The sequence below is a fragment of the Orcinus orca genome, chromosome 14 (genome assembly GCF_937001465.1).
Source record: "Orcinus orca chromosome 14, mOrcOrc1.1, whole genome shotgun sequence".
Taxonomy (NCBI): domain Eukaryota; kingdom Metazoa; phylum Chordata; class Mammalia; order Artiodactyla; family Delphinidae; genus Orcinus; species Orcinus orca.
The window spans coordinates 29,099,352-29,120,917 of record NC_064572.1 but is presented as its reverse complement, the minus strand read 5'-3'; the positions used below and the strand labels follow the sequence as shown (position 1 = coordinate 29,120,917).

Genomic DNA, 21,566 nt, shown 5'->3' with positions numbered 1-21,566 from the left:
TCCATGCGGCAGGCCTCTTCATGCAGATTCCCCCTGTCTGTCAGTTTCCCTCTGTTCCCACTCACATTAAGATTTCCAACTTATTTATTAAAAAGTATAAGAAACTTCAGGGGGGGTTCATGGGGTTTAAATTCTCTATTTTAGGAATGAGGAATCTGAGGCCCAGGAAAAGCAACGTCTTGTCTAGTTAATCGGTTTGCTTCCTATCTCTCACGTAGCATAGAGTTTTCCTTATTTAAGACAGTACCCCAGGAAGGTATGTCAGGATGGAAGCAAAGATAAATTTATTTTATTAGTAGTAGTCAAAATAATCAACTGTCTACTTTGATTAACATGTGGTCTCGTCCCTCACTCACCTTATGAGTATCAGCTGAAATGCTGGTCACACCTTTCACCCGGAAATCAAATGGGTGCTCCAGTGGGTATCCGGCTTTCTCCATAAAGACGATGAGGAAGCCCCCCAGACAAGCGTCCACGTGAAGAGGTATTTTGTATTTGACAGCCAGCTAGTTCCATAAACCAAAGACCATAGACAATATCAGTTATAGCTCTACAATGAAAACCTTGCAAGACACGGGTGGAATGGTGGGGTACAGGCCCAAGGCATTATGTACTGTCTTCCGTGTATTAAAAACCTGGCTATTTTTGACATTTTTAATAAAGCTTGTCTTTCAAATGTAGTTAGCCTTCAAAATAATTCATCTGAATGTGGTTTCTATTTTATATTGAAATACGCGGGGCCTCAAACTCACCTGCAAAATCCAGCAAGAAATGAGACGCACTCTGCCTTAGGCTGGGGGCGGGGAAGGGGGGGGGGTGCTCTGGGGCAGCACGGTGAGCTCTGACAGGCAAGCCCTAAATGCAGATTATTTCCTGATCTGAATCAAAACGTCAGGACTGCTTCAGAATGTCCAGTTTAAACAAAGGCTTCCTCCCCGTGTTATCCCTCCCCCATAGCAGAAGCTAGTCACTTTCAGAGGCTTCGGCAGAGCTGTGCAGCTTATCACAGGGCGGACGAGAGCTGTTCATCACCACTGGGCTAGAATCTAAACTCGAAATCGCTTCTTTCTGCCAAGTACTGCACCATTAGATGCTACTTTAAAATCTCCGTCTGCCTGCCTAGTCGTCCATTCTCACACATACCTTGGCCACCTCAGGGACAGGATCTATCACACCGTGAGGAAACTGCGGGGCAGAACACACGAGCATGGCAGTGTTCCTGGAGATGGCTCTTCGCATGGCCTGGGGGTTGAAAGTTGAAAGGAAAGTGAGAAGCCACATCACAATTCCTCCTCTCTTCTGCCGCCAGGAGCAATCTAGGCTACCAGCCTCGAGTTCCAGTTCCACTAGCACCCCTGCTTCACCTCTCCAACCTGGCAGAACACCACCGCCCTGCTGTGCTGGCCGGATACAAACATTTGGGGGGAACAGTCTGAGAGCACAGTACAAAAACAGCAGAATCACTGTGAGGGTAAAAAAGAATATTCGGCTAAGAGGCAAAAGAGCCAAATGTGAGTCCTCGCCCCGCCTATTAGCAGTGAAGCCTTGAGGAAACTACGTAACCAGCCAGTGTGTTTCCTCGGCTGCAATAACACTAACAGCTTCTACGACCTCCCCAGGTTGTCATGAGGCTCAAATGCGATTCTGATAACACTGAAAACTACAGAGTGCTTCTGTGTAAATGCAAGGCATAAAAGTAATTACTAAAAATAAGCCAGACACAGAAGGACAAATACTGCATGATCTCACTCATATGAGGAATCTAAAACAAACTCATAGACGCAAAGAGCAGAACTGTGGTTGCCAGGAGCTGGAGGATGAGGGCAACAGGGAGATGTTGGTCAAGGAGTACCAAGTTCCAGTTCCGCAAGATGAGTAAGTTCTGGAGCTCTAATATACAGCCACGTGACTATGCTGAACAATACTGCACTGTATAGCTGACATCTGCTGAGATCTGCAGGGTGGTCTTAAGTATTCTAACCATGAGAAAAGAAAATGGTTAACTACGTGAGGTGATGGCGACGTTAAATAGCTTGACTGTGGTGATTATTTCACAATGTATACATGTATCAAAACACCAAGTTGTATACCTTATACACAATTTTTACTTATCAATTAATTAATACCTCAATTAAGGTGGGGGGAATAATGCTACTGCTAATAAATTGTACAGTTTACTTCTGAAAAAAATTACTATTATAATGGCAATGGTACTAATTCAGGCCAATCGAAAATGACAGTGAGAGTCTTAGGGCAAGTTAGTCCTGGCTCATTTTACAGACAGAAGAGAAAGTGATGGTGCTGAAGCAACACCCAGGTCCTTAAAGTCTCAAGTTAGTCTCATCTTCCTATTCGAGTTCATGAAAAGACTGGAGCTGCAGTGACTCACCACCGCCAGTGGCAGTTTTTGCAACTCTGGCTACTACAATCAAAGGCATTTTGAGCCTATCTGTGTGTGACGCTGGAAGAAGCACTTCCTGCTTCTTGCAGCCCAAGACAGACAACAGCCCTTCAGAGGAACTCACCTGAACATCCACCTCCATCATTTTGTTCAGTGGAACCCGTTTAATCTTCATCCCAAAATAGTTGGCTGCTTTGTCAAATGCAGCATGGGCACTCTGGGGGGCTACACTAAAGGACAGGGAAGAAGAAAACAGTGAAATTCAAGTCAAAACAGTGTTCAAGAGATAACATGGTTAGCAGCTAATCTAAATCACCAGGAAGAAACTTCTGATTATTTTCAGTACAGTTTTTAAAACTGTTTATATTGTTTTATTTTTCTTTTTAAGCATAGACAAAAAGAGGTCACCTGATTTTCTAGAGAAACCTTCTCCCTCCTTCTTCCTGCTACCAAACCATTTTGGCAGCAGGAAGAACTTGGAAATAATGCCACATGGAGGGACCCCAAGCATCAGTCAGGGCTGACGGGGAATCTGGATCAGACCAACATGCGGTCAAACCCTCAGGTGGCTGCCTGCCCAAAGACGGGGACCTCAGTAAGGGGCAAGCTTCCTGACACAACACATGTTCAAGCACGAAACATTAAGACTGCTCAGCAGGGCTACTAGCAGCAGTCAAGCGTCAGATCAGTGCTCTTCTCCATCTCTGGAAGACCATGACCCTATGAAAAACTACAATCCCCATTTTTCCTACATATTTGGGAGCAGCATTTCAAACAGTATTGAAAAAGGAAACCAAGTCATTTGCTTTCAGACTTCCCTCAATCACTTCTCTCTTACAATTAATCTGTTCCCTTTAAGGCAGAAAAATCGCTATCACTGAATAAGTACCAAGCATCAAAGATTCATGCATGAAGAGAGATGGCAGCCTGACCTACTCTCTTAGGCTAGGTATGAATCACAGCATGAGATCGTGTACAACAAAACCCTTAGTCACTGACACTCGTGGAAAAAAATTAACCCAAAAGATGTGGTATAAACACACTGTACAAGGAGGGAACCTAGAGGAAAAAAAATGCAACCAAATATCAAAATTATGTCCATGGGGTGGCAATATGGGTACATCTCAAGAAGATTTTTTAAAATTTTCCTCCCAGAACACAGCTGTCAGGCTGAAATTTTCTTAGGGAGCACCCCGAGGCAGCCTATTATATTTAAGTAACTTTTACTGAACTGAGATAAGTAGAGAGCTTTCCTTAGGCACGAGATAAACTTATAGCATCACAGAATTCAAAGATGTAGTCCTATAACTCTGTCAACTTTTAGAAAAAGGATCTCTTGCAGTATACACCATGTATAAATCTGGGTGGTTGGGGAAGGGAATGACCTTCAATATTAACTAGCAGATCCACTTAGGATTTTGCTGAATGTGAAGGATAATGGTCAAGGGCACAGGATGGGAGAGAAGAGGACTGGAATTACCAGAGGAAGACAAGAATCAGAAAACAGATTATCAGGCTGTTTCACACAGCAGTATTCCACACAGACAAACCTAACAGGGGAAAAAACCCAGCCACACATACAGTCAAACCCTCCGTATCCGTGAGTTCAGCCACCCAAGGAAGGAAAATATTCAGGGGGAAAAGAGTTCCAAAAAGCAAAACTTGTATTTGCTGCATACCGGCAACCATTTACATAGCATTTACACATTAAGTATTCCAAGTAATCTAGAGATGATTTAAAACCATATGGAGGGGCTTCCCTGGTGGCGCAGTGGTTAAGAATCCGCCTGCCAATGCAGGGGACACAGGTTTGAGCCCTGGTCCAGGAAGATCCCACATGCCGCAGAGCAACTAAGCCTGTGCGCCACAACTACTGAGCCTGCGCGCTAGAGCCCGTGCTCCGCAACAAGAGAAGCCACCACAATGAGAAGCCCGTGCACCGCAATGAAGAGTAGCCCCTGGCTCACCGCAGCTAGAGAAAGCCTGCGTGCAGCAACGAAGACCCAATGCAGCCAAAAATAAATAAATTAAAAAAAACCCACAAACCACTATATGGAGGATATGCATAGGCCATATGCAAATACTATACCACTCTATATAAGGGACCTGAGTATCGAGGATTTGGTATCCATGGGGGTCCTAGAACCAATCCTCCATGGATACCAAGGGAACTGTACATACATTTCTGGAGTTTTGATCCCATTCTCGAAGGCCAGTTCCCGATAAGCTTTACAGGCCATCAGAATACTTTCTGTCCCCCCGGAGGTCACCTGTAATAAAAAAGAGAGGCCATCTGTGGAAGGGAGTTAGGGACAGCTATCAGCATGCACTTCCTGCCTTGGACTTGAGGGTATCTGATGCAGAAACAGGTGAGCTCTGCATGCTGCAGAGCAAATGCTTCTGTCCACCAGAAGGAAAATTTGACTTTATTGGCTAAGCCCAATCTTGGTTCAGGAGAAGAATAAAAACTACTAAATGATGAGAAGCTCCACACTGTGCGAACAAATGTACATCTGCCCAGATCCCATCTGTGCACAGTCCGCCTACATTTCTGTTGTTCGTCCAGCTGCAGATAGCACAGGGCATTTTACCCCATCCAAAAGCATCAGGATTACTGACTTTGATTTAAATTTTAATGCCCATTGAAGAATGTGAAACTGTGAAGTTACAGCTCTAGTCAGCTATGCAATACATTAGAAGACCAAAAAGAGACACTCAGATATTCCAAAGTAAACTTGTGGTTTTGACAAGTTTGAAACACAGAAAAAAGCAGAAGCCTCTACTTAGAAGTTTGTTAACTTATCTGAAATTTAAAAAAAAAATCCTAATGTTTTTAAAGTGAAGAAAAATGTTCTCCTGAAGCTACTAGGCCTAGCACCTCTGATACAGGTGAATTTCTTTACCAGAGTTGATACAAAAATACTCAGAGGTCATTTCATTCATCTTGTCTTCCTCACTGGACTACAAAACTCATGAAGGTGGGGACCGTTCTGTTCATGACAATATTCCTGACACCTAGCTAGTAGCTGACACCTACCAGACCCTCCATTAACATTTCTTAATGCCTGATTTGACTCTCAGTAAACCATGACCAATACAGGTATGTCATACCCATCTGGCTATCCTTTGATAACATCTAAGAATGAAATAATTTCAAAACAAACAGGGGAAAAAAAAAAGCCATAGCACTGAGCTAGGTGGATATTTCCTTAGATTTATCATCTCCAAAGATTCGTGTAATCTTAGAAAGCTTTTCCATTTTACAGGTAAGAAAACTGAGCCCCCAAACTGAGAGACTAAGTGATTCATCCAGTGTCATCCATCTTTTGATAAAAAGTAAAACTTTCTATATTTTCATATTTAGTGTAACTTAACATGAGATGAAATGAGAGCAGGCAATGACTGAAATTTCCTAAAGTAATATCCACATATAAGACAAAAATACCACAGGATACAAAATCCCAGTGGAGGGACTTCCCTGGTGGCAGTGGTTAAGAGCCCACCTGCCAGTGCAGGGGACATGGGTTCGAGCCCTGCTCCGGGAAGATCCCACGTGCTGCAGAGCAGCTAAGCCTGTGCACCACAACTACTGAGCCTACGCTCTAGAGCCTGAGAGCCACGACTACTGAAGTCTGTGCTCTAGAGCCCGTGAGCCACGACTACTGAAGCCTGCACTCTAGAGCCCGTGAGCCAAAACTACTGAGCCTGCGCTCTAGAGCCCGTGAGCCACAACTACTGAAGCCCACGCGTCTAGAGCCCGTGCTCCGCAACGAGAAGCCACCGCAACGAGAAGCCCGCGCGCTGCAACAAAGAGTAGCCCCCGCTTGCCACAGCTAGAGAAAGCCCGCGCACAGCAACAAAGACCCAACGAAGCCAAAAATAAAAATAAAAAATCCCAGTAGTCAGGAATTATATGGAAGATTAGCTGAGAAGAGTCAGTCATTTTGTAACTGAGGAAGCCTTCAGGAAACGTGACCGTCATCCACACAGTAAGTCACTGCACTCAGGCACAGGACACTTGTTTGTAGGTCTCTGCATTTCTCTGCTTACAGTTGAGGTCAGCGCTGCAAATCACGGCATGTCCTGTGGTCCAGCATAAAACCTCAGAACATCACATGAGGAGCCAAGCCAGTTGTGAAGGAAGTCGAGAAAGGATCAAGTCCTCGGCACACTCATCTCTCACTAAGGTCCAGTAATGACCTAAGCAGAAATATTTCCAAACCCCTAGGCACTCACTCACTTCACATGTCCTATTTTCAGTCCAATAACTAATCCAATCAACATCATTATCGGTTAGGCAAACACCAGTGTACTTTGGATTGTAAAAGCAGGAACACCTAAATTTTACTTCCAATTTTTATTTCTGATCCCTAAATTCTGTGTTCAAATATGCTGCTACTCTCCCATTTCCCTCTACCCCTGGCACCACCCCTCCAAAAATGGAAATCTAATTCTGAAGTAAGAAGACAGAGGCCTCAATGACTACTTATTACGTTAGTCAGCATCTTTCAACATTTTTAAAACCTCTCACTCTAATATATGACATCTAAATCAGCAACAAGAGAACAGGTCCTATTTGGAAATTTTTCTTTTAGATACTCTTGGACCTGATGGCATTTGCACAAGCCAAAGCTGTTTCCCATGGCAACAATTCCTTTCAGTAAATAAAGTCACCTCTCACCCATTCTAACTGGGGCAAATGAAGCTAATAAAAGGACAGTTTAAGGCTGAAGAAGAAAGAATGAGAAGAGCTTAATACCTTAGTTGGGAACAGGCTAAAGAGTGCCCAGCCAGTTGGCCGTGTCTTCTTGTTTCCCACCTCTGAACTCTGAACTGTCTTCACCAGAGGGGGCTCATCAAGAGAGAGACAGACAGACAGACAGAGACGAAAGAGAGAGACAGAGACGAAAGAGAGAGACAGAGACGAAAGAGAGAAACGGAGACTCACATAATCCCAGAGGTAATTAGTTCTCTTATAAAAGTCTAAGTATCAGAAGAGACTGTGGATCTTAGACTCTGTCTTTCCTTCTCCTGACCCCTGACACAGCACTAAAAAGGGTCCTAATGGGAGAGGCATGGTTAAACTGTAGCAATGCAACCCCCCCCACCCCGAGTTGGATTTCTGGATTAAGATGGAAGACTGAAACTACTTCACAGATTTTCTCTCCCCCAGTATGTGCAAGAGTAAAGGAAAAAAGCATTAAAACCCTGCAATAACAACAACCAAACAAAGAAAGAGGGAATCTAACACAATCAACTTCCAATACTGATGATGAGAAAAAGAAACAAGTTTCTAAAGCACAGCAAAGAGTAAAACCCAGTTCTTCATCCCTCCTCCAAGACATGGAAATTGTCCGGGTAAGTCAGCAAAACCCTGAGAATTCTCATTAACACCCCCAAACCTTCAGAGAAGCAACTGGAGGCGGATTCTTTATTGTCAGATGAGTGGGTGATAGACATAGCGGCTGGGGAGAAACAAGCAGCCTGGGGAGAGAGGACACCAGGACTGACACTTTAAAAGTGAAGACTCCAGGGATACAGGATGAGCTAAAGAAATAAAGCCCAAAGAGTATTATTCTCTTCCAGCTAGGCAGAGTGAACTCTGGTAGGTAACTTTTAACAAAATCTCAGAAGAGGCCTAGATATTCTAATACAGGTGGAACAAAGCTTCACCCAAGCCTTGCCTCTCAGACAAGAAATGACCCATCGTGCATCAGAACAAACAGAATGTCTAGAGACAATCACTGAAGCACGAGCCAAGATGAAAGAAATGGCATGGTAACTATGCAAACATATAAAAAGAAAAAAAGGTAGCCTGCAAAGTAAAGGCCAACTCAGAAGGAAATTCCTCCTGTTTCTCACTGTAGGACAATATCATAAGAACATGAATTCAAGAAAAAAGCTGAAAGACTGGCCACTGAAACAACAGAATGAGACCACAGACCTGAAAAAACCCCCAAAGTACCAAGTAGCATGATTCCAGAATTACTGAATACATTAGGAACAGCAAGAAACAGACTAAACACTGCTGAGAGTAAAAATATTGACTTAGAGGAAAGGTTTAAGGTAAATTTAGTGAACCCAGATAAGAAAGAGATTGAAAGCTCAGTGCTGCTCTACATTTGCAGAACTGCGTCCACCTGGCTGGTCATAGATAACCAAAAGGCGTGCAGAGAGGAAGGACGGGCACGGGTGGAAATCTGTGAAATCACATTCTCTAAGAAAAGCGGAGAATCCTAGGAAAACTGTGGTGAAGAGAAGATTCAGGGGGAAAGAGGCTTTCAAGTATACAAAGGTCTCCCACATGGAAGAAAACAATCATGGAACTTCGATTTCCAGCAATATACATTATATACCTTGGGCAACCGTCCTAACTAGAACAACTAAAAAAGCTTGATAAAACATTAAAAAATATTTTTACATCCACCACTGAGTTAACATAAAGGAACACACTGAACCCCCAAACAAAGCAAAATCAAGAATCCTACAAGATAAGTGAATGTCAAAGCTGGTTTCAACTTTGAAGGTTATTGCCAACTCCTAGATCTAGACCTCAAACTCCCACTTTGACAAATAAACAGGAAATAAATGTAGGGCCTGCTCAAGATAAGGAATCTAAGAGGCGATGGCTGAAAACAGAGACTTCACCCACACTCTTAGCAGTACAAGAAATAAACCCCGCTGGTACAGAAGAGAACAGCAAGAAAAATTACTTTTCTCAACCCAGATGCTCAGGGTAAAGAAAAATAAGGATCTCTCAAGAATGTATGCCACGACAGCTTTTATTTGAGTTTGTGGTCTGAGTTCAGACTACTTTCATAGTACAGAACTGTGAGCTGAAAATCAGACTTAAATTGGTTCCAGTGTGGCAGCACTTCACAGCAAATCCCCAGTAACTGGCAGAAGTATATACAAAAATACAAATCTTCTCTGGAAGAACTTAACTTCAATCTAGGCCTCCAAGTTAAGTTTCCAAGAAAATGAGTGACTCACAGAAAAAAAAAAAAAAACACACAAATATAAGGATACAAGACAGCATAAGTGAAACCAGCAGAAAAAGACAGGTAAGGCTCATGAATAATGGAATTATCAGACATAGACTATAAAATAATTATGTGTAATATATTTAAATAAACAAAGCATAAGACAAGGAAAGGGACTACAAAGAACAACCAAGCAAATTAAAAAAAGAACCAAACAGAATTCTCAAGAATGAAAAACACAGTAAATGAAATTTAAGAACCCAATGGAAGAACTAAAGAGTGGATTATACACAGCTAAAGGGGGAATTAATAAAACCCCTGCATGTATCACCCAGCTCCAACAATTCTCAACTCATAGCCCATCTTTCTTCTAACCGCAACTGCCCCAGCCATTGTTGCTATTGAGAATATCAGTCGTTCTAAAAGTTAAACCTTTACAGGTTATCTATGTCTTCTGGCTGCTTTTAAACACCAACTAGAGGTGTGTTAGCCTTTCTCACTCTGTCATTCATGTCTCTTAACTTTCTATTTGTCTCTCCAGGTTTTATTCTGGTTAATTTTTAAAACTGTCTTATTCCATAAATTTGACTTAGGAACCATGTAAATATTTTACGTGGCTATAAATGAACTAGGGCTCCTTGAATGAACGGCTGATTCTGGTCTGGAGCAGGAAATGTAAAAGGTAAACCTGGAATATCTCATCAAATAAAAATATTTTGTCCAGGGCTTCCCTGGTGGCGCAGTGGTTGAGAGTCCGCCTGCCGATGCAGGGGACACGGGTTTGTGCCCCGGTCTGGGAGGATCCCACATGCCGCGGAGCGGCTGGGCCCGTGAGCCATGGCCACTGGGCCCGCACGTCCGGAACCTGTGCTCCGCAGCAGGAGAGGCCACAGCAAGGAGAGGCCCGTGTACCGCAAAAAACAAAAAAATTGTCCCAAAAAAAAGAAGGAAAGAAGGGAAGTTTGCAAAGACTACTTGAATCATGCAAAAAGACCCAGGAGCCAAAATTAAGAAGTTCCCACTGGCCAAAAATGGAGTAATTTGAGTATCATTCTGAGTGACAGCTACAACAGACTGACACACATACACTATTCTATGATTCATCCACCCCACTGTTGATAAGCATTTGAATTATTTCCAGTTTTTAGCTATCATGAACAATGTTGCTATGAATATACATCCTGATACACACATGTACGTTTTTCTAGAATATATCCCAAGTAGTGGCATATCAGGGTCATAAGATATAGGTATCTTCAACTTCACTGGATAAGGCCAAAGTGTTTTTGTGCTTGTTTAAACTGTGGTCTCTTAAAAGTTCACAGAGCCTGTCATACAGAGTGAAGTCAGAAAGAGAAAAACAAATATCATATATTAACGCATATATGTGGAATCTAGAAAAATGGTACAGATGAGCCTATTTTCAGGGCAGGAATAGAGACACATATGTAGAGAACGGACATGTAGACACAGAGGGGGATGGGGAGGGTGGGACGAATTGGGAGGTTAGGATTGATATATATACACTACCACGTGTAAAACAGACGGCTGGTGGGAACCTGCTGTATAGCACAGGGAGCTCAGCTCGGTGCTCTGTGATGACCTAGATGGGTGGGATTCGGCGGGGTGCGGGGGTGGAAGGGAGGTCCAAGAGGGAGGGGATATAGGTATACATATAGCTGATCCACTTCGTTGTACAGCAGAAACTAACACAACACTGTAAAGCAACTGTACTCCATTAAAAAAAAAAGTAAACTGAGCAACTGATCTTCAGAAGAAATTATTTAAAAAAATATTTAGTGAGGCTTAAAAAAAAAAAGTTCATAAAGAGTCTAATGGCACAGAAGAATACCCACGTACTGTACGTATACTGGCATCTCCCCTCTACATCATCCCATTCAGCTAAATGCCATAAGGGAACCCACTGCTAGATTATGGTTGGTTTGTAACAGTTTTGGAACTTTTGGGGGGAAAATGAATGCCAGGAATACCAGTTTTGTTAGCTACTATTTGAACATGTTGATTTTTCATGGTGCCAACTGAAAAGTAAATGGAGAGATATACCATGTTCTTGGATTGGAAGAATCAACATTGTGAAAATGACTCTACTACCCAAAGCAATCTGCAGATTCAATGCAATCCCTACCAAACTACCACTGGCATTTTTCACAGAACTAGAATAAAAAATTTCACAATTTGTATGGAAACACAAAAGACCCCAAATAGCCAAAGCAATCTTGAGAAAGAAAAATGGAGCTGGAGGAATCAGGCTCCCTGACTTCAGACTATACTACAAAGCTACAGTAATCAAGGCAGTATGGTACTGGCACAAAAACAGAAAGATAGATCAGTGGAACAGGATAGAAAGCCCAGAGATAAACCCACGCACATATGGTCACCTTATCTTTGATAAAGGAGGCAGGAATGTACAGTGGAGAAAGGACAGCCTCTTCAATAAGTGGTGCTGGGAAAACTGGACAGGTACATGTAAAAGTATGAGATTAGATCACTCCCTAACACCATACACAAAAATAAGCTCAAAATGGATTAAAGACCTAAATGTAAGGCCAGAAACTATCAAACTCTTAGAGGAAAACATAGGCAGAACACTCTATGACATAAATCACAGCAAGATCCTTTTTGACCCACCTCCTAGAGAAATGGAAATAAAACCAAAAATAAACAAATGGGACCTAATGAAACTTCAAAGCTTTTGCACAGCAAAGGAAACCATAAACAAGACCAAAAGACAACCCTCAGAATGGGAGAAAATATTTGCAACTGAAGCAACTAACAAAGGATGAATTTCCAAAATTTACAAGCAGCTCATGCAGCTCAATAACAAAAAACAAACAACCCAATCCAAAAATGGGCAGAAGACCTAAATAGACATTTCTCCAAAGAAGATATACAGACTGCCAACAAACACATGAAAGAATGCTCAACATCATTAATCATGAGAGAAATGCAAATCAAAACTACAATGAGATATCATCTCACACCAGTAAGAATGGCCAGCATCAAAAAATCTAGAAACAATAAATGCTGGAGAGGGTGTGGAGAAAAGGGAACACTCTTGCACTGCTGGTGGGAATGTGAATTGGTACAGCCACTATGGAGAACAGTATGGAGGTTCCTTAAAAAACTACAAATAGAACTACCATATGACCCAGCAATCCCACTACTGGGCATATACCCTGAGAAAACCGAAATTCAAAAAGAGTCATGTACCAAAATGTTCATTGCAGCTCTGTTTACAATAGCCCGGAGATGGAAACAACCTAAGTGCCCATCATCGTATGAGTGGATAAAGAAGATGTGGCACATATATACAATGGAATATTACTCAGCCATAAAAAGAAACGAAATTGAGCTATTTGTAATGAGGTGGATAGACCTAGAGTCTGTCATACAGAGTGAAGTAAGTCAGAAAGAAAAAGACAAATACCGTACGCTAACACATATATATGGAATTTAAGAAAAAAAAATGTCATGAAGAACCTAGGGGTAAGGCAGGAATAAAGACGCAGACCTCCTAGAGAACGGACTTGAGGTTATGGGGAGGGGGAAGGGTGAGCTGTGACGGGGCGAGAGAGAGTCATGGACATATACACACTAAGAAACGTAGTAAGGTAGATAGCTAGTGGGAAGCAGCCGCATGGCACAGGGATATTGGCTCGGTGCTTTGTGACAGCCTGGAGGGGTGGGATGGGGAGGGTGGGAGGGGGGGAGACGCAGGAGGGAGGAGATGTGGGAACATATGTATATGTATGGCTGATTCACTTTGTTATAAAGCAGAAACTAACACACCATTGTAAAGCAATTATACCCCAATAAAGATGTTAAAAAAAAAAAAAAAAAAAAACTACAAATAGAACTACCATATGACCCAGCAATCCCACTACTGGGCATATACCGTGAGAAAACCATAATTCAAAAAGAGTCATGTACCAAAATGTTCATTGCAGCTCTATTTACAATAGCCTGGAGATGGAAACAACCTAAGTGCCCATCATCAGATGAATGGATAAAGAAGATGTAGCACATATATACAATGGAATATTAGCCATAAAAAGAAAGGAAATTGAGCTATTTGTAATGAGGTGGATAGACCTAGAGTCTGTCATACAGAGTGAAGTAAGTCAGAAAGAGAAAGACAAATACCGTATGCTAACACATATATATGGAATTTAAGAAAAAAAATGTCATGAAGAACCTAGGGGTAAGACAGGAATAAAGACACAGACCTACTAGAGAACGGACTTGAGGATATGGGGAGGGAGAAGGGTGAGCTGTGACAAAGCGAGAGAGAGGCATGGACATATATACACTACCAAACGTAAGGTAGATAGCTAGTGGGAAGCAGCCGCATGGCACAGGGATATTGGCTCGGTGCTTTGTGACAGCCTGGAGGGGTGGGATAGGGAGGGTGGGAGGGAGGGAGATGCAAGAGGGAAGAGATATGAGAACATATGTATATGTATAACTGATTCACTTTGTTATAAAGCAGAAACTAACACACCATTGTAAAGCAATTAATACCCCAATAAAGATGTTAAAAAAAAAAAGTAAAACCTAATGCTGCTTATTGGGAAAAAACAAAAAAGTAACTATAAAATGTTCTCGTCTTGGGATGGGCCCTTCAAAGTTAAATTTGCAGACTTTCTCATGATTACAAAAGTATTTGGTATGATAGGATTAGCACCCCTAGGTTACCATTACAGCACTCTGGGTTAAATCTAACTATCCTGATAAGATGAAATTGACTTTTTTCTAGCGAAGGCAAGATCAGTTTGTGGTACCAAACCTCAACAGAAGTTTATCAATCACAGTTTAGGAAAACTAACAAACATCTACTGGAAAGAATAGTTGAAAGAAGGAATCCTCATGTGCATCTTTAAATACAATGACACCCTCTTCCTTTATTCCTAAACCAACTGAGATTCACTTTATAGCAAAATAATAAACCTCCAGCTCAAGCAAAACAAGTATATCAAAAAACTATGGGATGGTTTGAAAAAATTATATAGATAAGTGGGTAGGTAGGTAGGTGGGTGGAAGAAAGGGAGGGAGAGAAAGAGGAGAGAGCAGATATGACAAAATATTTATATTTAGTGAATCTAGGATGTTCTTTAAACTATTCTGACAACTTAATGTAAGTTTAAAGTTTTTCAAAATAAAAGACTGAAGAGAAAAAATATCTAGAAGATATTTACCAAAATGTTGATACTCCATGAATTACAAAATCATAACCTTTAAAAATCGCTGTTAATCTCGATCTTCCTACAATAATCATGTATTACTTGTGTAATAAAATGTTTTGAATAAACTCTTCCATTTTAAGCTAAAAAAATCAGATTATAGGATGCCACCTGCATATACTTACACATCCACAGGAATCTGGTCCCCCATTGAATAGGGAACAAGCCATCCTCACAATCTCTGCTTCTATCTTACGTAGTCCTGGGAAGATATCTGGATGCAGCGGATTACTCCATGCAAAATCTCCATAAGCCTGCAGAGAAATGCAAGCAGATGTGAAGACGATTACATTGTATAAAAAAAAGAATCATGCAACAAACAAAAGTTTCTAGGTATCAGACACAACACTAGAAACTGGGAAAATGGTAAGATATGTTCCCCAATCTAAAGAAGATCAAAATATACTGGGGGAGACAGGCAGGCATAAAAATTATTTTACAATGTGGTAAGAGAGGAAGTATAAATGCGGTTAAAAGCACAGACTAAAACACCAAACAGCCCCAGTTTGAAATCTTAGCTTTACCTGTCACTTCTAGCTGTGTATTCTTAGGTCAGATAACCTCTCTGAGGCTCAGTTTCCTCATATGCTAAAGGGGATAATCATAGTACCTACCTGATGGGGTTCTAGCCATAAGTAAATAAGGTAACGCATGCGAAGCACTTTAACTATTTAAGTGCGATACCAGATGTACATACGTACATGAGGGTAAGGGGCCTTAAAGAGGGAATAATGAACATCCTGAGTGGTCTGGAGGTTATCTGTTCAGTGGAACCTTGAGACATGAATAGGAACTCATCACTTAGAACAGGAGAGAAAGGAAAACAACATAGGAGCAAGGTGTACTCAGTAAAGAGAAAAGGCAGTGGTTAGTATTCATGAGGGAAAATAACAGGAATGGTTGAAAAAAACAGGTGGGAGCTGGCTCACGAAGGGACTTGTATTTTCTGCTGCATGGGCAGCCTGACTTTTGTCCTGTAGATAATGGGAAGCCACTGAAAGATTCTTAAGCGTAGAAGTAAGGTCAGGGTATTCTGTCAAGATACAGCTGAGCAAAACCTATAATATTTAGTAAGGTCTGCACAGTTTCATAGTTACAATAATCAAACACAAAGACCTTAGAGACCAGCAGTCCAATGCCAATTTTATACGACAAAGTGGGGTTTAAAAAATAAATCTCATTAGAAGTGGAAGAAGCTAAAGGCAATTTTAAAGGCAACAAAAAATGAGAATTATTTGAATTATAATTGAGACCACTGCTCATTCTCAGATCATGTGATTTGAGACTCATGTAGTACAGGAAATTATGACCCAGTTTCCATCCCTTGTCTCTTCTGATCCAACAAAATATACCTTGTCATTAATAATCTCAAATGATGGACTACCTTCCCTAGTATCTGCCTTCTACACAGGGCGTCTGTGAAGCCTGGAAACACAAGTCACATTTTACTTTTTTACAGATTGAAGATGTCTTTGATCAATATTATGCATATTCGCCTATGTCTGGGTAAAGAGACACCTTCTAAACCTCTTTAGTTTTATTTTAACAATAAACTTTCATTAAGTAATTTTTTTTAATTACAAAAATAAGGAGGAAAAAATGCGGTAATCTAAAGTGGCAGGGCCACACACTCCCTGCAAGTACGGGGCACTCGCTCACCTTCACAAGGAGTTCAGTGAGCTCCTTCTCCCCACTGTACACCGCTCCGGAGGCCTTCCCTTCTTGCCACAAGACATCTACAGAGAAAGGGAAGACCACTGGATCAGTAAGCACGAGCCTTTGGGAAGACAGGTTCTAATAAAGTTGGAGTGGAAACCCAAAGGTGTTCTTACATAAAATCAAGAAAAAGAACTCCAATAAAGAGCTATCACAGCAAAATAAAGATGAAAGGTCAACAATTACCATCAACAACAGTGTGAAAAAGGTATTAACAGCATCTAGGTACAGTAAAGACAGTCCAATAATAATGTCACCATCCCCAGCTGCCTTCCAGCAGCAGAACAATTTCCCTTTATCTGTACTCCTTTTCTGTTCTCTGTATGGCTCAGCTTGACCTGTTTTGGCAGTGGCTTCCTTCTTCTCCCCCTTCCTAGCCAGTCAAAGGAAGTATGGGAACTGCTATGAGCAGAGTTAGCAGAAAAGAGTAAGGCAAAGGTGCAGAATTTCCGTAAACTAACTATCACCAGAGCTGGAGCCAGGGAACTGAATCCCTGACTAGACAAATCGTGGTGAGATATGAACCACTGGCATCCTGTCCTCAGGGACCCCTCCTTCAGACAAGCCTGGAAACCCATACCGAATTAGCCACCTGCTTCCAGCAACCTCTGCTGCAGCACTCAGCATCAGGAACACAGCCATCACTGGGAGAAGGCTCAGAGGACAGGTTCCTGACCAGAATGTAAGGTCCGACTTTCCACTTCCTGTCTGAGGTGCCCCCCCCAAGAGACACTCTACAATACCAACAAATCTGTTCATGTGGGTGTCTCAGGTCCTTTTAGGACAACATGGCTGTGCCCTATTGAAAATGGGTAGTGAGAATTACAGAAGCTCCCTAGCTGAAAACTGTTGCCACGGGCTCTACAAAGCCAAGATCTGCAGTTCCAATGAGAGCAGAAGACTGAGTAGTGAATATCCCGACAAACCCCTCATTCTCACGTGATCTGCCAGCTTGTGGCCAGTCTGACCTTCCCTCTTTCTTTAGAGGACACTGGTCTGTGCCATGTATGTCTTCAGACCAGAGGTCACCAGCATTTCAAAAGCAGGATATATGGTTTTATTTCCTGTTATTTTACTGGGGCTGCAGAGTGTGGCAATGGACAGTGACTTAAAAATGGAAGGGAAGGAAATATGGGGCAGCTAACCAGCCCTCATAATCATAGAAATCTTTAATACACAGGCCTCAGAGAATGCTAATCCTTGCTTTATATCATATATAAATCCTGCACTGTATCGAGTTTTGTACCATCTGATGTCAAAAATTCAACAGATTTCAATTAGAAATTTAAACATGTAATATGGTATCCTGGACTAGATCCTAGAACAGGAAAAAGGACATTATAGAAAAACTGGTGAAATAGGAAGAGAATTTGTAGTTTAGTTAATAGCACTGTACCGATGTTAATTTTTTAGTTTTGACAAATGTACCATGGTTATCTTAGATGTTAACATCAGGAGAAGCTGGGTAAGGGGCATGTGGGAAATCTATTATCTTTGCAAATTTTCTATAAATCTAAAATTATGCCAAACTAAAAAGCCTATTTTTAAAAGGTATTTGTAATATGATCTTAATTTGTAACAAACATGTTTGTGTTAATAATAGTTAACACTTATCGAGCACTTATTATAAGCCAGGTATTATATATTTACATGCATAATCTCATTTAATCTCTACAATTATCCTTTCAGATAAGTATCATTGTTATTATCCTCATTGTAGAGAGACAGAAACAGAGGCAGAGAGAAGTTAAGTAACCAACCCAAGGCCATATTTTAAGTGGCTGAACCAGATGTGAATCCAGGCTGAGTGAATCCGGGCTGTACTCTTAAACATTAAGCTACTTATTAGTTCTTTTATCCTTCCCACACGTGCTCATGCATATATGTACGTGTGTGTGCTTATTACACAAGACACTATTAACATTCTGAGATGATACATATATATCATCTGTGTTTCTTTTGAGGATGAAATTATACTGACTTGTTATTTTCTTCTGTGCCTCTTTACAGATTTCACAATTTCTATAATGAATCTGTATTTCATTTTATTAGATACTTTCTCTTTCCAAAAAACAAATCGGTCTATTTTATTCCGGCTTAGAAAAGAAAATGGAACCAAGTTCCACCATCTCCGAGATTTGTTTGCTTTATGGGTGAAGGATGAATCTATATAAATACAGTTTTTAAAATCCGAAATTCAGCCTTTGAGACAGGGAGTGGGCCCTCCTGAATATAGAAGCACCCGGGATGAACTCTTCTTAACCTCTGCCAACATCAAATGATGACCAAATAAGCAGCCACATTAAGGAAGCAGGGAGCATATGTTTGCTGAGAATCGTACCCATAGAGCTGTATTCTTTGAGCTTCTCCAGAACTGCAGCCGGGCTCATTCCTTGAGAGGGCAGGGCTTTCACGTAATCTTTGTCCACTTTCAGGAATGACATATTCTTGCTAATATCTTCCTTGGTCTTGTTCAACTTATCTTGGATCTCCAAAGATAAGAAAGATAAAGTTAACAGGGAGCTAGAAGAATACGGCGCGGAGAGTAGAAGAACCAGTTACAACACCAAACCAACTGCTCAACGCTAGGCACTGCACAAGTGCTTCAGAATAAGGATGGTATTTTTTCTTAAAAAGGTGTGGTGACATTTTGACCATTCAGCTATTTTCTGGCCTGGGCAATAGCCTCTAAGAAGTCTGAAAAGTCAGCTTTCTCTCTGAAGGTCAAAGAGACACTCAACTCCCTACTCCACCCCCACCCTTTTCCTCTGCCACGACGACCTCACCAAGTCAGCACTTCTCTGAGGGCAGTATTTGGACCTTGTTCGACCCTTGGCAGCAGCTACAGTGTGTGCACCAAAGAAACTAAGGTAGAACCATGAACAGTAGCCAGAAAACAGGCCAAGCAGCAGTAAAACAGATTCTGGTACTTGAGCAAGGGATGAGCTCCTTCACCAAGGCACGCCCAGAGCACACCAGGCATCTGGAGGCCCTACACAAATCCCCACACACAAGCCCGAGACATGCTGGGAAGAGCCAGGGAGGCTGCCACCTGTCTCCTCGGGTTGACAGCTTTGCACTGCTTGACTCTTAAGTGCTAGGAGGAGCTGAAGTCCTTTCTGCTACATCACTTATCAGCTATGGTTATTTCGTTTCCATCCTCATCAGACATTTTCTTTCATTCATGCACTTACTTACTTAATAAATATTTGTTGAACTACTACTGTGGGCCAGAGATACACAGTGAACAAAACAAACTTAGGCCGGGAATGGGGTGTGTGTGTGTGTCCTGTTCTCCTGAGCTTATTTTTAGCATCACAGTCAGAAACTAAAAGTCAGGTAATGAAAAGTGCCATGGATGATTAGAACCCAAGAGGGTCTTCTCAGACGTGGCCCTCAACGGAACCACAGGGAAAGCCTCTCCTTTAAAACACGTCTGCAAAGTCTAACACGCAGACATTGGCAGGAAGCAGGGTCCACACTCCTGGGCAATGCCAGGGCATGTGATGGACATGAAGGTATTTTTTAAGTTGTAAATAAAGAATTATGCTGCATAAATGTAACCAGAACTATGAAAGCTGAGCTTCCATGCACAGATGCTGCTGCTGTAATGAAGCAGACAGAAATGATAGAGAGGCAGGTCAGAAAGCACAGCAAACACATCCTCACCCCAATTCTTGCCTCAGAACCTCCACTGCATTTTAATTTCTTCACAGCATTTATTTCCAAGTGAAATTCTTATGTATTTGTTTACTCACTCATTTTCTGTCTTTCCTTAGTACTGAAATATAGATTCTATGGAGGAAGGACTTGGCCTTGTTCACCACTGTGTCCCCAGCACCCAGAATAGTACCTGACCCTGAGCAGGTGCTCAATGAATGACAGAGGGACACACACACTCACTCAAAACAAGTAACTTTTGTCTCTCTGCCTCAAAATCTGCATCTAAAAATTGAAAGGTGATTATACAGTTTCTAAGTACCTTCCAATTCTGTTATCATATACATTTAATGGGTTCTGGAACCCCAGCATGTATTTGTCTCAAAATCTGAAACTGAAGGAGAAAAATGTGATGAATAAAGGCAGAAAAAATACAGGGAATAATATGGGGAAAAGCTATTATCCTTTGTGATCAGTCCATCCTTTCTATCTTCCCTCTCCCCTACCCTTCATTTTCTAAGGACTAAAGTAGATTTAATTTTAGGACTTAATATGATTAGAGGTCAAATAAAAGCCCTCATGCTCCTTCTCCACCCCAGTTATTCCTTCCACTTCCCCACAGGAAATGAACCTGAAAATACAAAGTTCTGGGAGACTTAGCACAGGGGTCTGAATGGACTTCAGTCAAAGGCTAAAAGGTAACTGCCATCTTTCCTGGTTTGGTCAGGAAAGGGGAAAAGGAACTGAGAGCCAAAAGTGAAAGAAAGCTTGCCGCAAAGCTGAGGGGCAGGGCAGGGAAGCAAGGAAGATGAAGCCAGGATCATGTGTGTTCCTTACAGCCTGCAGTGGGGCCTGCCCTGTTTATTTTCACCTGTGATAAAGAATCTGCGGGAAGGGCACAGACGTGACTGTTGTATCCTGAGCGTGGACGAGGATAGAGAGGATCCAGTGAAGGGAATGTACTAGACTACAGACATGAACAAAGAGCAAGAGAATGGCTCTGCTCTAAGTTTCTAAACCTGGGATCAGCAAACTACAGGCCAAATCAAACTATAGGCTGAATTTGGCCTGTGCCTGTTTTCGTAAAGAGAATCTCACTGGAACACAGCCAGGATCATTCCTCTACCCATCGTACTATCACTGCTTTCTCTCTGCAAGGGCAGGGGTGAGGAGCTGTGGCAGACATGGCAGGGCCTGCAACGTCTAAAATGCTTCATACCTAGCCCTTTACAGGAAATGTTTGCCAACCCTGATCTAAACCATGTAAGCACTCAATCCCTGGTAAGTATCTAAATTCAGCCAAATATTGCTCCAAAGCTTCATGTCACTTCTGTCAGGTTGTCGAATTTCAAATTTCTCCTGAATAGCATCTTTCTCCTTCGGTCAGATACGTTGGAGAAAGGGCTGGGTCAGCCTTCTCATTCTTGGCACTTCTGCTGTTTTGAGTCAGCCAGTCCTCTGCTGTGGAGGCTGACCTGTGCACTGGAGGGTGTTCAGCAGCGTCCCTGGCCCCTGTCCACTAGATGCCAACAGCACCCACCTCCT

General features: G+C 41.9%; 2 protein-coding genes across 6 annotated transcripts in view; one reads left to right on the top strand and one right to left on the bottom strand.

Annotated features, from left to right (window-relative positions):
• Positions 1 to 21,566, bottom strand: part of SGPL1 (sphingosine-1-phosphate lyase 1) — a 55,507-nt gene that overhangs the window by 6,766 nt on the left and 27,175 nt on the right. For all 3 annotated transcript variants that reach the window (XR_007471421.1, XM_004280775.4, XM_033407548.2), the window contains 7 exons: positions 18,703 to 18,850; positions 16,305 to 16,381; positions 14,771 to 14,899; positions 4,583 to 4,671; positions 2,526 to 2,631; positions 1,144 to 1,242; positions 357 to 506 (listed from right to left, as the gene is read on the bottom strand). Coding sequence is in view for 2 of the 3 variants with exons in the window: in XM_004280775.4 (XP_004280823.1) it covers positions 357 to 506; positions 1,144 to 1,242; positions 2,526 to 2,631; positions 4,583 to 4,671; positions 14,771 to 14,899; positions 16,305 to 16,381; positions 18,703 to 18,850 (798 nt within the window). In the remaining variant the exon portion in view is untranslated. The remainder of the gene's footprint in view (positions 1 to 356; positions 507 to 1,143; positions 1,243 to 2,525; positions 2,632 to 4,582; positions 4,672 to 14,770; positions 14,900 to 16,304; positions 16,382 to 18,702; positions 18,851 to 21,566) is intronic.
• Positions 1 to 21,566, top strand: part of PCBD1 (pterin-4 alpha-carbinolamine dehydratase 1) — a 76,119-nt gene that overhangs the window by 39,772 nt on the left and 14,781 nt on the right. For 2 of the 3 annotated variants that reach the window (XM_049697332.1, XM_049697331.1), the window contains exon 4: positions 20,644 to 20,719. In XM_049697332.1, the coding sequence (XP_049553289.1) occupies positions 20,644 to 20,694 (51 nt within the window). In that variant the 3' untranslated portion in view covers positions 20,695 to 20,719. Of the gene's footprint in view, positions 1 to 1,309; positions 2,532 to 20,643; positions 20,720 to 21,566 lie in introns of those variants that run through there. The other variant, XM_049697333.1, reaches the window with a different exon arrangement.